The 17,989-nt window shown below is 43.3% G+C and overlaps 1 protein-coding gene across 1 annotated transcript in view; it reads left to right on the forward strand.

Annotated features, from left to right (window-relative positions):
* ERGIC1 (endoplasmic reticulum-golgi intermediate compartment 1) overlaps positions 1–17,989 on the forward strand; it is a 264,315-nt gene that overhangs the window by 224,842 nt on the left and 21,484 nt on the right. The window contains exons 6-9 of the mRNA XM_078653011.1: positions 4,710–4,814; positions 12,824–12,884; positions 13,428–13,528; positions 15,296–15,418. Of these exons, the coding sequence (XP_078509137.1) occupies positions 4,710–4,814; positions 12,824–12,884; positions 13,428–13,528; positions 15,296–15,418 (390 nt within the window). The remainder of the gene's footprint in view (positions 1–4,709; positions 4,815–12,823; positions 12,885–13,427; positions 13,529–15,295; positions 15,419–17,989) is intronic.

Here is a 17,989-nt window from a genome sequence, read left to right on the forward strand (position 1 = left end):
CTGATATTGCCAGGTGCCAGTAGAAGAAAGGCTAAAACTGGGGTGAGGAGTCCCTATTGGACAGGGGTTGTTTTGTTTAAATTGTTCAGTGCATTTGTGCTCACCAGTTTTGTTGCATTAGACGTTTGACTGGGATTGGAGGTCCTGAAGTGCTGTTGCCACTTTACTTGGAATTGGGCTACAGATGTGTTTTATTTGTTGGATCGAGTGAAGCGGCCCTTCACAGCGGCCGGATATACCTCTATTAAGCGACTAGGATATGCTTGGGGATTTTTTTTCTCGGTTTCAAGACCAGTTTGAGATCTTGCACCCACAGCAAAGCGGTGAAGCAGCTCTGTCTTCAAAGGTCTCTGCTGAATGTGATCCTCCGCCATTTGAAGGAGGAGTTTTAAAAAAGTGGGAGGAGTGGTTATCATTTACCTTTTGGACTTTGCTCGCCTTTCATTGTTAGTATAGTTTGAAGAATACCTTACCAGACCCACATTCCTCCGGCCTGCTTGGTAGCTTACATTTTTAAAGTCTATAAGGTAAGTCTCTGACTTGGGTGTCAGAAGATATTTGGCTTAAATGTTTTCTGATAAAGTAATTAAAAAAAATCTTATGGTCTCGTTGAAATGAGGAATGGATAATTGATAACGAAAAAAATGTCTGAACTTCTTCCTTTTTGTAACTAATAAGGATCAAGATGTGCCTCGTCAAAACCCACCTGTCCGATTTCCATCGTTTTTCCACCTATTGGCAGGAAGCAAGAACTGCCTTCTTTGAGAATGCTTTTTGGGCAGTGCCGTCTTATTTTGCTGCCTCCAGTCCCTCTGCTAGGCATTCTGTTTACACCGTATGCATTGCTTGACACCAGTTGTGGGGGATTCAACTGAGCTGCAAACTCATACACAACCTATGTTTCATCTTCGGGAGATCACCTTTCTTTGTGTTCCTTCTCAGTCTGAGCCATAATATGGTTGAAACTTCAAATAAACTCCCTGTATTGCATATCAGTAAAAGACTGGGACTGGCGATGACCCTGTGCTCTAGGTAATGTTTACACATCAGGACGTCTCATTCAATAGTGATATAAGGGATTGTCTTCCTTTTTTGGATCCATCACTGGCTGTACTGGAGACGTTTCCTTCTCTGATTGCACACCCTTATGAGTACCCCTCTTAGTGGAAGCATCTGTTCACCCCCAATAAGGTTTAGAAAGTATCTTGAAGGGCTTCTTCTGCTTTACTACCAAATAGTATATCAGTGCAGTCTGTGTTGGAAATTTAGGCCAAAGCTAGGTTATCCCTCAGAGTATACCCCACTGGTCAACATCCTGCAGCTAAAGGTTAAGCCAGCCTCCCTCCAGGGTCCCACAACAAAAACATTGATACAGCTGCCTGGATCTGATATGGATGCGCCAAAATACTTTTTTTAAAGAGTTGAACTCTACTTTAACACTCAAAAAGGATCACTAAGTGAAAGATGCCAAAACGTCAGCTTAAAAAATAGAAATGAAAAGTGTTACTAGAGACTCCTCTGTCCAAATCTCGCTTCACATGGAGGAAGCAAAAATTAGTCTTTGGAGCAGCATATATCAGTTTTTGCGGCATCCCCCAAGATGGCTGCATATTTTGGTTTACTACAGTGGGTGTCCTCTTGAGCAAAATTAATATCTCTGGTTCAATAAGTTATCAACATTTAAATAATTCACAGTAAATTATCTTGGTGCCAGCTACTTGGTATGACAGAGGATGAATCCCTAGGTCCTTGGGGTTCTACCTCCGATTTTAGTTTGCATCCTCCAGAAAGATGAAAATCTTCAAGGATCTGAAGTTTTCTTGAGCAACGTTTCAGATACCTAAATCAGGGATTCTACGTGTTTACCAAAACCTTCTACAGAAGGTGCTTGATTCCTTGCCTGCAGTACCTTTTTGCTTCTATATGCTGATGTGAACACAATGGCTGGTCCTTCAGACCAGGGTTATAAAATGGCAAAGAAAATGAATGATGGGCTCTGTATTCTATATTGACTGAGGCTCTTTCCTTGGCCTTCTTGGTGTCAGTAAAATGTAAACTCTGCGCCCATTTTCCAATCTAGACTATTCCAAAACCATTAGACAATGAGACTGTGCATGGTCTGGGGCAAAGTGCTGAGGGGATGCTACAAATCTACTACATGTATCTCAAGACAAGATTATGCAAGCTGTTAAGTAAATCAAAGGAGTATGCAGTTTTTGAATAGAAAAGAAGAGGGGTCAGTGATCATTTAAAGCAGCAGATCGGGGGAACCGAAAGCTCAGGAGCAAGAGCCCTCACACACCCAAATGGGCGTCATGCTTAATCATTGGGCAGCTCCTCATTGGTCCGGTGCTGCAATGCACATCGGACCACTCGAGGGGGCTTTTTTTTTTTTTGTTTTTTGTTTTGCCGAGGTGAAGAGTAAGCTGCGGTGTTCAGTGTGTAAACATGAGTTGAATGGTGTTATGTGAAATTTAAAAATTACTATGGGACACCCTAGTATTTTAATATGCGAGTGCCCTTGTTATCGTTAAAAATAATGGATGGCTAGAAATGGATGCAATGGTACAAACAAGCTCAAAAAAGTGATGTTTAAAAGAAGATTGCCATTTTTCTAGTCTATTTAATGTCAAAACTGATCAAGGCAATTAACTAGGACCGTGAACCCAATCTATTCGTTGTTAGGTCGCCAAAAAGTACAGAATATTTGAATTGTACCCAATGGCAATCATATACATATATAGTATAGCTTTGAAATTAAACACCGACTATGTTATGGGAAGTGCAAGACCCCAACAATGAGTGGCAGAGAAAACGCTCACTGGCATTGAACAGCGGTGTTGAGAAGCACAATTTGCAAACAACCTACCACAAACTCTGCCACCATGGTTTGTCTGCAAATTGTGCTCCTCTCAAAACAGTTCAGCGCCAGATATAAATGCCTTAGGAACAGGTAAAGTTATTGCTCCTCTGCAATCTGTTGCCCTGTAAAAAGAAGCCAAGCTCTGTAAATCACGACGACAGAAATGATATGATGCCCCTTTCCCTGTTCCACAGGTGTCCAGCCTAAATGCAGCCGTATTTTGTAGAGGAGGGATTCAGGATAACTACTGTCTATGTAAATTAGTTCATTCTACATAGCTTTATTGTGCTTTGATAACCTAACAATCTGGCATGGACTCCGCCCTCCCATACCCATGTTGTCATTGATAAATCAGTTTGGCGCTATATATGTGGCATTCAAAGCTAGGGCTGTCTCACTCTTAGATCGTTTTGCCAAGAGAAAGACTGTTTACCAGTCTTGCTTCCACTTGGCGGTAAGAAAAAATGTAGAGGAAGGTCTTGTACTATACTGGTGAGGAGTTTTTCCTTCGACCGTATTTTTTTTATGCTGCCAAATGCTTCAGTCTTAAGATCCAGCAATGTGCAGATTTTACTGAAAGCTGTGCAGATGTTACATTTTGGCTTTCCACTATTTGATTCGAGGAGCCACTATTCCTGACAGATGACCTTTTGGTGCAGCTCCTGAAGTTAGAACTCTTATTGTCCATTTAAATGGGGAAGTCTACACCACCACCATCAATTGAAAAAGCTACTTAGGCAAAAAATTGCGGATGTTGGGGAAAATGGATGTGAGCTAAAGATCCTCGCCTCTGTCACTCCATTATTCTTAGACCTAATCCCTCATCATTCACCCTTGTGCTTTGCCTTCTCTAAACTAACAGACTAATCCCATTCTGGTAGAGAAAAAGAGCGAATAAGACAGTCGGAACTCATTTTACAGTGTGCTGGCCAGGAACAGGTGCTCTGCTGTTCTCCGTTTCAGCTGTCGTTTGTTTGCAGCAGTGGGAGTGTGTGAGATGAAAAGTAAAATACATACCCCTTGTCAACACTGTGAATGGAAATGTGAAGAACCTGTCTTGAGATCAGGAACAACCCCCAGTCCTGTCCTTCACTCTTCATATTTCCTCAAACAAAAGTGAGTCTAGCCAGACTTTCTTGCGCAGCCAGCTGAATAGTAACCTATTTTGTGATGTACTATGCAACCTGAGAAATTGTCCTTGGGTTCGTACTAGCCAACGAGCCCAAGTGGGCTCAGTACAACCACTACATACGAGACCAGTCCTCATCAAACTCCTCCAGACTTCAATCACTTGTGTGTAAGCTGTTCTACTTTGATCACACTGAAGAGTTATATACTGATTTGGTTTTCAGGCTCTGTTCATTGACGTGTACTGTCCTTGTGTGTCGTCACCCACCAAACCTGGAAATTATTTGCACAGTGGAACATGCTTACATAATGGCCGACCAACTTTCGAAAGTTTCAGATATTTGTGCTATCCCAACACGTGCTGTGGCTCCTCTGTGTTTCCTTCTGAAAAATACTATGCCTTGACTAACCCTGTAATACTGATTCCACATTTTACAAAGCCTTTCTGCCCACCACAGCCCGGACCAAAGCGCAGAACAGTCCTCTTCCTCTTTGCTAGTGTATGCTTCTGTTTGTTGCCTTAGTTTATGCTTCTTATCAAAATTGTTAAGTGCTGTGATTTTTCTTGAGTTCTGGTTCATTCTGTTAAAATCTAAAAGAAAAAAAATATCCAGTCTAAAGTGCTTCTATTCTAGCTGTAGGTGCCTGAGAACATCTATAGAGACTTTGACTTTACATACTTTGTTTTTGAATGATTTTATCAACTTCACTTCTATAGGTACCTGGTAATTTTCACGTGTCCACGCACAGTGCTACAGCCCAGCCGCAGAATCCAGACATGACACATGTGATCCACAAGCTGCAGTTTGGGGATAAATTAAAGGTGAGATGTTACCCCTTTTTGTTTGAGTTAAGTGGGCAGGCTAGTTCCCATTATCTATCAGTGCCTAGTTAGAGCTGAGAAATGATGAGTACTGTCCTGTTTAAAGTATGGCCACTCTGCAAAGAACAGCTTGTATAGTAGCTATGCTGTGGAGTCCATTTGAAGTACAAGAGCCACCATGAGTCGAAGGTCCACTCGACGTACAATAGCTACCATCAGTCAGACAAGCCCCTTCCTTGTTTAAGCACTGAACTCTACAACAGTGATTAATGGTTGAAGGACTTATAGCAGGGGTTCTTTCTTCCAGAACACTAAAGAATACTAAATGGTGATGAAGCAGGAAGATCCCAAATCTGGTAGTAACACTCCCTTGTATGCGAAGGAATCTATAGACAGTGTCACTGTGATTCTCTCTGCTAAGCGAAGAGGCAGCATGACTGCGACTGTGTCCATCCATGGTATGCAGATGATTCTGCAGTCTAGGAGTTAGTACGGACTCTGCGTGCTTTAGGCTCCTGGACTGCTGTAGGTGATGAGAAGGAAGAACATAGAACCATGACCGTATGTTTCCGGAATGAGCAGGAACCAATCTGTGCAATGGTAGATGGTGTCTATGTATTACTGGGGCAAGGGACAGAAAACTTGCAAAAAGTAGTGGGTGAAGCATATAAAAGATAGGGGTTTGCAGTGATGTGATATTTTTTCCATATCTGTATGAATAAAAGAGGTTTGAAATCAAACTTCACCCTTCTCACTTCCCTAATTCTACGCAAATGAGGAATTAACTTCAAAATGTTGGTGGAGTTTCAATATTTTTAATTCTTTTTTTGAACAAAAGAACTGTGCAAAAGTCTATATTTCTGTAGCCAAGTATGTAATGTGTGAAAGGCATGGCTCTGTTTTTTAATTGTGTGTGTGTGTGTGACCTTGAATTGTAAAAAAAAAAAAAATTTAGGACCGTTTTGGTAACCAGGTCAATGATTATACTCTATGGAAACAAATCTGGAAACGTTCAATTAACCAAACCAACTTAATAAATTATGTACATTTTAAAGCGTTAATGTAGTAATGCTAGTTTTTGATTAAAATAGTTTACTTTTGTAGAAATAATTGCCACCAATACCTTTTTTAGGAATATTTTGGGAAAATCTTCAAAATAAAATCTACAAATTTTGGCACTTTAGTAAAGCTCAAACTTTTATAAATCTGCGTCCTCGTGAAACTGGAATGCATTCAGTTACACAGAATTTTGCTTAAAATGTGTCTGTGTAATAAATTCGGTGCTTAAGATGCAAGCCAGTTGGTTTAAGCATCATGTAAATTTTAAGCCAGCTCTTTTCTTGCCCCTATCCATCATTTGCTTTCTAACCATGTCCTCCTCCCATGCCTCTCCAACAACAGTTTCCTTCCGTGATCAATACATGTCTGACCTATTTGGGTCAGTTCTAGGGAATGTTCAACACAGTTTAAGCAGTTTAGTAGCTGGATAAGTAAACAGTTTCCAGAGGTAAACAGTTTTTTTATATCAATTCTGTATTGAATTTTACTAACTGGAAAAAACAATCGTGGAACAAATACCTGCACATATACAAAAAGTGCAGTGATACAATATAAAACGTAAACTTACAATTACGGAAGATAAAGACAACATAAAAAAGGAAATTACGAGTATCACAGTAATGTACATAAATTAAAAGTTGATGCATCAAAATATAAATGTATTGTTATAAGACTGAGAAAACCAAATAATTGTATGTAAACAATATATAAGAAGCGTCTATAAACCCTTAAACAATAAATAACACACACACTGGGAAAGTAAAGTCACTGTAAGCCTAACAAAGGGCCCCATATATAATCAAAATGATGCAAAAAGCACATATTTATAATGCAGTGATTTTTAAAGATGGGAAAATCAGTCCACAGTAACATTCGTTAGAGAAATGCAATTTGCATCAAATTTTAACTTAATGTTTTTTCCTCAGAGAGGTGAGTTTAATTTGTGTACATGAATTGTTTCAATTGTTGGGAGACTATATCCTGAACACGTGATGTGAGGGCTGTTTTACAAAATACACTTTGCTTCCTCAGGGCTCCCTCTCCGTTCTTCAACCCAGTATTATTACAAATGTACGCTTATATTCTTTGCCTGAAATCTGTTATAAATATTAGTGTCATGATATGCCCCGAACCTGACCGATACAGCCATAGTGGCTAATCGATAAAATTCACCCCCTGGAATCCCATCAACTTTATTTAAAAGATCCGACCTATCTTTTATGTATGAATGTAGCATTTTCGCTAATGATGCTATGACTGTGTCAATAAATTTGGAGACTCTCATTGGTTAGTGATTAGACTCCAGCTATAATCAACCTACCTAGAATTTGGTCTTTTTATGTATTTTTGGAAAGAAGTAAATCACTAGTAATCTCGGATATTTAATGTACACCCATGTGAATTTATCCTCTTATAACATACCATTCTCTTTCCGTGTCAGTAATAAATATCAGAGCATGATTTGGCTATATTCCACACAGTTTCGCTTATTGGTTTATAATGTAACTGCATCTCTCTGTTGCCTCAGAGGTTCTTGATGATCTTTATGGTTCATAACTGCTATATTTCTTCCTTGTCTGCATTCTTAGTGATAATTTTGTTATCGCTTAAGTCACCTAGTGTCTGTCTTTCCTTATTACTGTTTGTTTGTACCTATGGGTTTTTACTGTAGTTTTTCGAAGACTGCTAATTCAATTGCGCGTCACAAATTCCCCAAACACAAACAGATGTGATTTTAGAGTTTCTGTTTGTATCTCTTCTTTGAGTGACTTTACAACTTCTACATTTGCAATTTTTTTTCTGGCTGTATCTCTTATGTAACTCGTGAAATCCAAAGTCCTTATGTAACCCAACTGGTTCTTTTGTAAAGCACTCTGACACCTTCGGCTAATGTTCACGCTATACAAAATCGCATTAAATTAATTAATTAATTAAAGGGAAGGTGAGCAACAGGCGGGCAGCAGAGGTGATAAATTCCTCTGTGGCCTGCCTTTGAAATGCACCTTACCCCTCCTGAGCAATTGGCCTGCGGCCCCGCCTCACACCATTGTGTGCCCCCAGGCCATTTGAAAGTGCAAGTCTGCAGGGGGGCACATATTTTGCCCCCCCCCCCCCGCAAAAATACTGTGAAATTTGAGGTTATAGGCTGCGAATTCTGCTATTTTGGCCGCGCAGTTTGCCACCCAAACTCGTAAAATCCTTGGGGGGGGGGGGGGGGCTGTATAACTGGGCAAATGGGATAAGGTTGCAATTCATGGGTAGCGCGAGTTTCCAATACATTTGTAGGAGGCGAACAGGGAGATAATTCAGCATGTAGTAGCGTGAAAAAAATGTGTTTGGGGTGGGTTAAGAATGGTAGGTGCATGCAGAAACACCTATTGCACACTCCTCTGGCGATACAGAGGTTTCAACTTGTGGCAGCCGTTTTTTTGTCGCTGCACAGTTCGGATTACAGGACCGGGTAATCCTGCAGATGTCACCATCGATTGCGCTGACGAAGACTGCGAGAGTTCGTCATCCCATGTGCTGGCCCAGTTCTGTCAAGTGGAGGGAAGAGACAGCAGTTGGAATTAAAAACACGTTATGTAAGGGTTTCCGCCCTCCCGCTGCCGGGGTCTCCTCTGGTGACGTAGGAGCGCGCGGGCCGGGCCTCCGTGCTGTGAAGCGAGCGCGAGCGGCGATTGTAGGCCGCGGTGAGAAGAGCTGGCACGTCACCCTGTTCCCACACCTCCGTGACCTCCCCTCCCCCCTCCCCCATCCGCCCCTGGCCCTTGGAACATGCCCTCTGGCGCTCATCATCTCCATTACTAATTACATAAAACAGCCCGGCCGGGTCTGTTAATTGGCGGGATCACGCAGGCTGCGCGGAGCATCTGGTTCAGCAGCACGGTGAAGAGTGGCAGATGGGCTTCCGCTCTCGAGCAGATTAGCGTTTCCGGTCTGATGCGAACCGATTAGAGCCCATCTTTGTTGACGTGGGCAGCGAGGATGAGCGCTTACATACCTGAAAGTGCAATTTAATGTTTTATAACTAAGCCACGCCGTCTTCCGCAGACAGGAAACTGGTTATTTGCCCATTGAGAAAAAAGCAAATTGAATTGTATGGGTTTAGCAGCCTTCCCGCCTCTTTGGTTAGGAGTGGGTTTTTGACTAGACAGTGATTATTTTATGGGGCCATGATGAGTAGCAGAATAATAGTTTGTGGTGATATTATGCTTATCGCAAATATATCTAATTGTTAACAATTAATGGCATATGATCCTCCTTAAATGCTCGGTGCTGTCCAAAACCCGGATCTCAAAATACTGAATTGTTTACCAGGTTCCTTGCTTGGCATCGCACCTTGAGCAAGTTTAAACAAAGTTCACTCAGAATTAAGTTTACAAAACTGCCTTCGCATGTGGCTGGCCGACTTTTCAATCTTTAAAGCAGGCTTCAATGGTCAGTGAAGATGGACGCCTGTCCCGTTCCTCCTGAAGCTGAATAATTACTACTTGCATTGGAACAGCAGTTTAAAAATTGACAGCACAACAGACCTTCATGCAAAAGGCTGGTCTTCCTGAATATTGGTGCTGCCCTAAACTGGGATGAAGCTGTAAGATGTCTGCCTAGGATTGGACCTCCTCTACCTGCTAAGCACCCAGAGTGTGTGTGTTTGTGGGGTGGGGGCTTTAGTGACTGACCATGTTTTGGGTTGTTTTCCTACTCCTGGTCCAAAAACTATGACAACAGTGAAGATCAGCAAAAGATGGGAGAATGAGCAGATGCCGAAGACCAGGATTAAAACAGCAGCGTTGAGTAGTGAGGTTGTTTGAATTTTCCTCCCATGCACCAAAGAGAGACCAAGTATTCTCCTCATGGGCTCTCTTCTGCCTGGCTAGCCTGGAGTAGGGTCGATGAACCCCTTCAGATGCGACGTCAAAAAACATATGCAACTTTAATAGTTGAGCATGAGAGAATGTCATTTGAAATTCCCACCAGAAATAGGAATCTTGGACTCACAGGGCACTAGAGGAGCTTCACCACCACTGGTTGATTCCAATATACTTGCCTGTCGGGCCGAATTTTTGACACGGGTGAGTTGGGCCAAGGCCCAGGGCACCTGCACATGGAGAAGTGTGGCTCACTGGTTAGAGGAGGCAGACCCTGAAGCAGAGGTCAGACCCGGGACCAGGGTTCAATTCCCGACGCGGCAGGGTCTTGAGCCCAAATGTCCACGGACTCTATAATTCTCGCTTCGGTGCCTACTCGAATCACGGGTTCACACTCTGCAACTCTGGGCAATAGCTTGATTAATCTCCACTACGGCCCCCCTGCGGCGGGATGCCTGGCTTTCACCTTGGGGATGCCCAGTAGGGGTTATCTCACAGGGAAAAGCGAGGACGGGTTCCCAAAGCAAGCGCCTTGAGACCTTGCGGTGATAAGGCGCTATATAAAAATATTTGACATTTGACCTGCAGTTAGAGAGGTGCACACATTAATCACCTCCCAAGCTGCCATTAATATTTTCATTCTAGGCCGCCTTTCTGTTCATTAACTCTGGAGTGCAAGCCCTATACTTTCTTTATCCTTCTTTCAATTACCTTTTTCCCTCCATCATTCTCCCTCATCTCCTCATCATTCTCCCTCACCCCCTAACATGGACTCTCCATTTAGTTTAGCAACTGAATAGGTAATTAAGGTGAGGTGACAAGGGGCAAACGTGTACTAACAGGCTGTTCACTGGGCTGAGGTATTGAGCCAGGACTGACCAGGGAGCATTGAAGGGCCTCCACCAGCATCACCAATGGGAGTGGGAGTTAGAGAAAGGGTGGAGGAGGAGGATCGGGTGGGGCACCAAATTTAGTTTTGCCCAGGGCGCTGTCCGAGGAAAGACCAGCCCTGTTGCCCATCAAGCCTACGTTGTATCTGCAGGCCGGACCACAAGACCCTGGTATTTCAGAGGCACCATAATAACCTCACCTTGATAAAGCAGTTGTCTGATATAACATGGCTGTCCATGAAGTGACCCCTCATGGAAAATCAGCCGACAGGGAGTCTTCAATCCCCTTTCAACCGCAAACTTCTTTTCCAGTGTTTGAATCCTCACTATCAAACTTTAATTCCATTTTATTTGACAATAATGGACCTTTGGAGGAATCCACCACCGCATATGCAGAATTGGCTGGGTTCCTTTTTGAGTCCCTACCACACACAGGCAACTGTACCATTGCATCATTCTGGATATTGAAATTTTTTTGTGTAAGTCCACTGACTGACTGTAGACATGGCATTTCCGAACACACAAGTGTCAGACTGATTGTGAAACCTGTTATGATGTGTCTGAAACCATCTTCCTTAGCGGTGGTTATTTGGCCACCTAGCCACTAGAGACAGGAAATAACATATTGTAAAATTGAACACAAAGACAATATCGAACCAGTTTTGAATAAGGGCCATCAAGCAATTTACATTAACTTTTGTGCTGCTGGACTACTTACAATCTGATTCTTTTGGATGCAGGGTTACAATTTGAAAAGTAGTTGAAGTGCAGTCTCTTGGCTTAAACAGATGCAACAGAATCAGTGGCATGAAAATCTTAATTTCTTGATCATGCGCATGTGGGTCCTGTATTGGTAGGACACCCCAGTTAAACACACAAGATGATGGACGGAATGTTGCACAATGGCAAAACATTCACCCCCAGTCACAGATCTGGGTTTAATCCATCGTTATTTTGCTCACCAAGCCACCCCAGTTCAGACATGGCCATATGCAAATCAGTCTGACCCTGTGCCTCATGGCAACAGTCCAGACCGAACTGCAAAGCCATGTCTTTCCTGGACCGGAATCAAGCATCCTAGGACTGGTTTCTGGCTATCAGCCGTCTTCAGCCAGGATAGCTTGCCTCCAGTGGCTTAGTGAGCCCGGGACCCACGTCTGGGCATACCCTTCCCACTTAGGGTGAACAGCAAAACACACAAGATGATGGACTGTACTGTTTGAAATTTGACACACGTCACAACCAATCTTCAAGACCAAGCCTCGACTGTTTGGCTTTACTACTCCTACTGGGTCATAGGCCTGAAAAGGAGCTACTCAACAATCCCGTGAGCTTGCAGTAGTATCTTGTCTGTGTTTCCAGGGTCAAAGGCAGTGCCTGTCACAAGCATTGCCTTCATGCCCTCACGTTCTTATGCTGCTATGTTCTTTTATGTGAATATCTATAACTTATGCGTTATATGGTATTTACATATGTTACACCTTGTACTATAGTTTCCTTTAGGATGGCCTTTTTGATTGAGTGACAGTTTACCCTCTGCATTCCACATAGTGCAGCACAATCCGTTTTAAATTCAGCACGTGCTTTTGGCAACTTTATTTTAATTAAGTATCCCTCAAAACACGAGGGATACTTAATTATTTTAATTTATTTTAATTTTATTTTTATACTTAATTATTTTTACCTCAAATTTGTCTGTGTGGTTTACCTCTGTTTTTTTATATATGCCTATTCACATACACCTTAGCATATCAACAAAGGTATACTCAACAGTGCATTTAAGCCATCACCTATGACGGTAGGGAATTTTGTTAGTGTGATTTAGTTTTATGGTCAGTGGGACTCGCTAACAAAGAGTGAAGTGTTTTAAAGGTGCTGCATTTCAGAAGACCCCTGTCACTTTCTTAATTGAACATTTTTAATCCTGATCTTGTTGTGATGCTTAAAGTAGCGCACAGTTCTTGGCATTAAGCTGTGTATCATTTGCTGTGGTTAGATTAGCTGGGTGTGCCCTTAAGAGAAGTGGTGTTGGCCTTGCCTCATTGCCAAACTAGCAACTTGAAGTTGAAGGTGCAGCTCTTCTGTTAATCCACAAGTCTTCTGACCTGCAGTCTACTTCATTCTATCACAATAGCACGACTTCTAAGGATTCACGCAAACTGGCTCTCATTCCCTCTCTCCTTTGCAGGTTGCAAATGTCAATGGAGCGTTCAACGCACTGGCTGGAGCGGATCGGCTGTTTTCAAACCGTACGTATCAACAAGCATCACTTTGAGTGGGGTACCACACTCCTAGATCAGTAGTGTAAGGGCTGTCGCAAAGCCAGGCCCGCTGTAGCAGGAGTGCGCATGGAAGTTTATGCACGGGCAGGAATAAAATTGGAGGGGCGCAGTATAGGACTATACCATTATGACTGAAATTACGGGGGCTAAACGGAGCCCAGGGAGCAAACCCTATCTTGCTGGATGCATTGATTACTTCATAGTACAGATCTTGCCATGAGAGTGATAGGACTGTAGCGGGATGCATTGTATAAGCGGATAACGTTGGTATCTTGGGACGTCGATGGATAGATGGACCTGTGGATTCTGGCTTGGGGTCCTGGCACGGTAGGATGGAGGCATGAGTAATATTTGGTGCTGTTTGAGGGTGCTTTATGTCCTGGATGGTGCCATGAGATAAATGGTCTTGTAGGATGTGCCCTGTTTTAGGGAGTGATGTGCTGGCAAGCTGTGACTCATCTCCAAGCTTTTGCTGATATTAGTTTCCTTCTTGTATTTGTTGTTCATTAGCACTGGCTTCTCACGATTACATCCTAAAGATCGTTCCGACTGTCTATGAAAATATCAAGGGAAAGCAGATGTACTCTTACCAGTACACCGTGGCAAACAAGGTATGGGCAAAGCGCAAGGGTGCTTGGGACCGTCTGTGTGTGTGTGTGTGCGTTTGTCCTTTCTTTTGCATCATCCCCAAATGTGCACATGTGCTGGAGGAAGCTACGTTGATACAGTCCAGTTCTTCTTTTTTTCTTGACCGTCTTCTCATGCAGAATTTCCCCCGCTTCTTTGGTCTTTAGTTTTTTTCTGGGACACTTCCTTCCCCTTTATCTCATGCCCACTTTTTTTTATTTTCTCATTCCTTTTATTACCAATGTTTCACTTTACCATCTTTCCTCATGCTCACCGTCTTTAACCCTGCCTTGTTATTTTTTTATGTTCCCCTTCGTTTCCAAATCTCCAACTGCCGTCGCCTTGCTCTCTTTGTCACTACTATTCTGGTCCATTCTGTCACTCCATTACCTCAAGGGCCTATTTCTTTTCTCCAGCCCTTTGCACTTCACCACACCTTTCTACCTAGTTTACCCTTGGTCATTCTTTACCACGTTTTCTTGGGCCTCTTGTCTTTTCTTATGCTTATCGCCTTCCTGTCTTTTTTTTTTTTTTTTTTACCCCTGAGCCTGTATTTTATGAGACAAAATGACCTTTCTTTTGTAGCACCACTTCCCTCTGATTTTTCTCAGGCCCTTTTTCTCAGGCCCTCTTTTTACGGTGCATCGAAATAAGCCTTTAGCTAAGAGTAGAGTGCTGGCATTTCAGGGAGACCTGTTCGTGGGACACTTCTGCCCCTGTGCAGTTGAGGTCTGTAACAGTCGCTGCAATGTTCAGAAGGCAGAATTAAACTAGACCATTTCTAGGTGAGATATGGTGACCCAATTGTAGTAGTGACAAGCAGAATATTAATAACTATTGATGTAGCACACAATGAATTGGCTTTTGGTACCTGAACAATAATTTTTAGTCTTAGAATAGTATTCCTTGTTGTTTCAACTTAGCAAGGTAGGTAAGGCTGAGTCAGCCTCCACACGTGTGGCAAAATCTTAGCTCATTTAATTTAGGCCTCTTGCCCACCGTCAAAGCATACATTTGTTCTAGGTTAGTTGCCTCAGGTTCAAGATTGATTATAGGCAGAGCAACTGTAATTACGTGGCACTGGAGGAACCAAACTGTGCAACAGCTTTGTCTAAATTATTTGCCAAGAATAGGAAAATTGTGTGGCACGTTCTCAAACTGTTTTATTTGGAGATTTGGCTTTTTAACATATTATACTGCTAGGGCAAACGTTTCACCGCTTTTGTACCAGTTTAACTTCTAAATAAAGCAATGCGTAGCTGATAGTTGACCAGTTAACTTTTACAAAATGTCTACAACTGCGGTATCACGTATGGAAGTTCTTCTGGTACCTTTTAATTAATTTGAGCTGGACACAATATTTTTTGCTGAAAATGTGTGCTGCAGATACTGGTTCATGTGGCAAGTACTGTAAATGCATAAATGTGTACAAAACCCAATGGGCACAAAGTAGCAAAATCCAAGTGTCGGTGAGTATGTTTTCATTTTTTGACACGGCCCTGCTGTGGAAAACTCAACGTGGGGGGGGGGGGGATTTGGGTTGTGTGTGTGTGTGTGTGTGTGTGTGTGTGTGTGTGTGTGTGTGTGCACTGTGCAAGTGAGTAGGGCCTGGTCACACTGTTGATGGGACTTTACTACTGTAGGAGAGCAATGGTTGAAAGGTTTGGTGCAATGTACTTGTGTGGTTTGTCACTTCTCCAGTGTTGTATCTGACTGGATCCTAACACCTTGTCTTTCACTCACCTGTTTAGGAATACGTGGCATACAGCCACACGGGGCGCATTATCCCCGCCATCTGGTTCCGCTACGACCTCAGCCCTATCACAGTCAAGTACACAGAGCGGAGGCAGCCTCTGTACCGGTTTATCACAACGGTGAGTGCCTCTGACGCCACTTCCGCTAGTGTGCATTGAGCTGAACTGCGGCCGGGGGAGCCTGAGGGAATATTTAACCTGCCGATTAGTGCATTGGCCTGCCAGACGTCTAGTTTAGTTTTGATCTTGCTCATCCCATGCATTTTTGACTGGCGGTGAGACTTTTTAGAGTAGGAGAACGCGACTCTTTAACCCCTTCGACGCTGATGACGAGCTGGGCTCGTCATGAGGTAGCCTCCTGCTACGCTGATGACGAGCCCAGCTTGTCACGTAACATGCGAATCCATAAAAGTCAGCGTGCGGGCGGAATTCCGCCCGCACGCATGCGGTTAATTCAGTTAAGCTACTGTGCAGTTATTAGCTGCGTGGTACTCTACTGCTGGAGCTCCACAGTTTGTGACCTATAACCTTTCCTCTCACGCTGGAGCACGAGCCACTTATATTCTTAGTCTAAATACACAAAGTACAAATACGTAATTTATCCTCTACCTGTTACGTATGTATTTTGGGCCAGATGTAGGACCCTTTTTTGTGGTCGCAAACCGGGGATCCTCCGGTTTGCAGCTGCAGTCACCATGCCGTGTACGATTGTTTTGCAACCTCATATGCGGCCGCAAAACACTTGCAGTTTGCCACCTACTTCAAGTAGGTTGTAAACCACTCGCAAAGGGAAGGAATCCTCAGAGGACCCCTTCCCCTTTGTGAGTATGTGAGAAAATATTTTTTAAGGGCAGGCATTGTAGGGTGACCAAGCATCCTGGGTTTACCGGGACAGTCCCTGTTTCCCTCCAGCTGTCCCGGCAGTTTTGGCTCATGTCCCGGTTTTTAGAGGGGGTTGACTTAAACAGGTGAGTGGCGGTTTTTGTGTGTTCTAAAACAGTGCTATTAAGCAGCTGTTATAATTAAGCCATTTAATTAACAGGTAGGATACTGGTTTTAGAAATTAAATTGTATTTATTTTCCTAGTGCCTCTTCTGTGTTTCTATGTTGATAACAGCTGTCATTGTGCGATGCTCTGTTGATGTAAAATGGTAGTTCTTCTATTTTTTCAAAATGTTCCGGTATTTGGTTCTCAAGATCTGGTCTCCCTAAGGCAGCGGTCCCTCCCAGGAACCACTGCCTGCCCTTAAAAAAAAATGAAACTGAAAAGTTTCATTTTTCTTTTTTAAATGCACACTGGCTGCATTTTTTAAAGAAGACTGCTTGATTTACAAGCAGGCCCAGACTTGGTGGTCGGCTGACCCCAGCAGGCCACCATCCCTGAGAGTGCTGGCCATTGCTAATTGAGTCTCCTTACCCATGGGTGGAAGTGGTAGGGGGGCTATAACCCTAAGATCTCTAGAGCAGTGGTTCCCAAACTTTTGACTCCTGAGGACCCCCATTGAGTCACCACTGGAAGCCGGGGACCCCAAGCAATTTGTATGAGTTAAATTTCAAATATTAAAACAGTAATTTGAAAAAAAATACACACGTGTGCACACAAAACAAATACTCAAAGTACTTAGTGGCAGATTTACAATAAGTGACGCATCCATGCATATCAGCAGGGATGTGCCACTTATTGTGCGCCATGCCTCCGCTACCATTGATGCGCCGCATTTACAATGCTGCGCCTCATGGGACAAAAAAGCACAGATGCATGACGCATCTGTGCTGTAAAGGTGGCGCATTGCTGGAGTTGCGTCGCAAGCACGACGCAGCTCCAGCAATGCTCTGGGGGGCCGAATCTTGTTAATGCTGCGTCAATCCTTACGCCTGCTTCAAGCAGGCGCAGGGTTTTGACGCAGCATGGGCCCCAAAGTGACTGAGTGAAATCTTGTAGATTTCACTCAGCCACTTTTAGGAGGCGTTCCTGCGCCGGAACGCCTCCTTCTGGCGCAGGGCTTTACAACGTGGCGCATCTCTCAGATGCGTCACGTTGTAAATACCCTGCACCATGGCGCATCTTTTGCGTCACCGCTGCATCACGAAAGTGACGCAACGGTGGCCTAAAAGAGGAGCAAGGGGCTTGTAAATCTGCCCTTAAGGATTTTGGAACCAGATGTACGACCATTTCATTTAGCGCCTCGCAATTGGCGGCACATTGCGAGTGGCAAATTGCGAGTCGCTAAATGAAATGTACAACAGTGTGTTTAACACTGTTTCGGATTCCCAATGGGGTCGCAAATTGCGAGGTTCATTAATATTAATGAGCCTCTTGCAATTTGCGAGCCTATTGGGAATGCCAGCCCTCCTGGGTATGGTGCCTGCTGGGCTCTGCAGGCCACCATGTCTGGGACTGCTTTTAAATAAAGCAGTTAAAAAAAAAAAATGCAGCCCATTTACCATGCATTTTAAAAAAAGAAGAAAATGAAACGTTTTCGTTTCATTTTCTAAGGGCAGGCAGAGGTCTCTGGGACCACTGCCAGCCCTTAAAAAAATATTTTGCATGCATTTTCAAAGGGGAAGGGGTCCCCTGGGGACCCCTTCCCATTTGCAAATGCATTACCATCTACTTGAAGTAAGTGGTAATTGCGAGTGTTTTGCGACCGCAAAACATTTGTACATGGTTTTAAGACTCGCTATTTGGAA

This window comes from Lissotriton helveticus, chromosome 7 (assembly GCF_964261635.1).
Source record: "Lissotriton helveticus chromosome 7, aLisHel1.1, whole genome shotgun sequence".
In the NCBI taxonomy this organism is placed as follows: domain Eukaryota; kingdom Metazoa; phylum Chordata; class Amphibia; order Caudata; family Salamandridae; genus Lissotriton; species Lissotriton helveticus.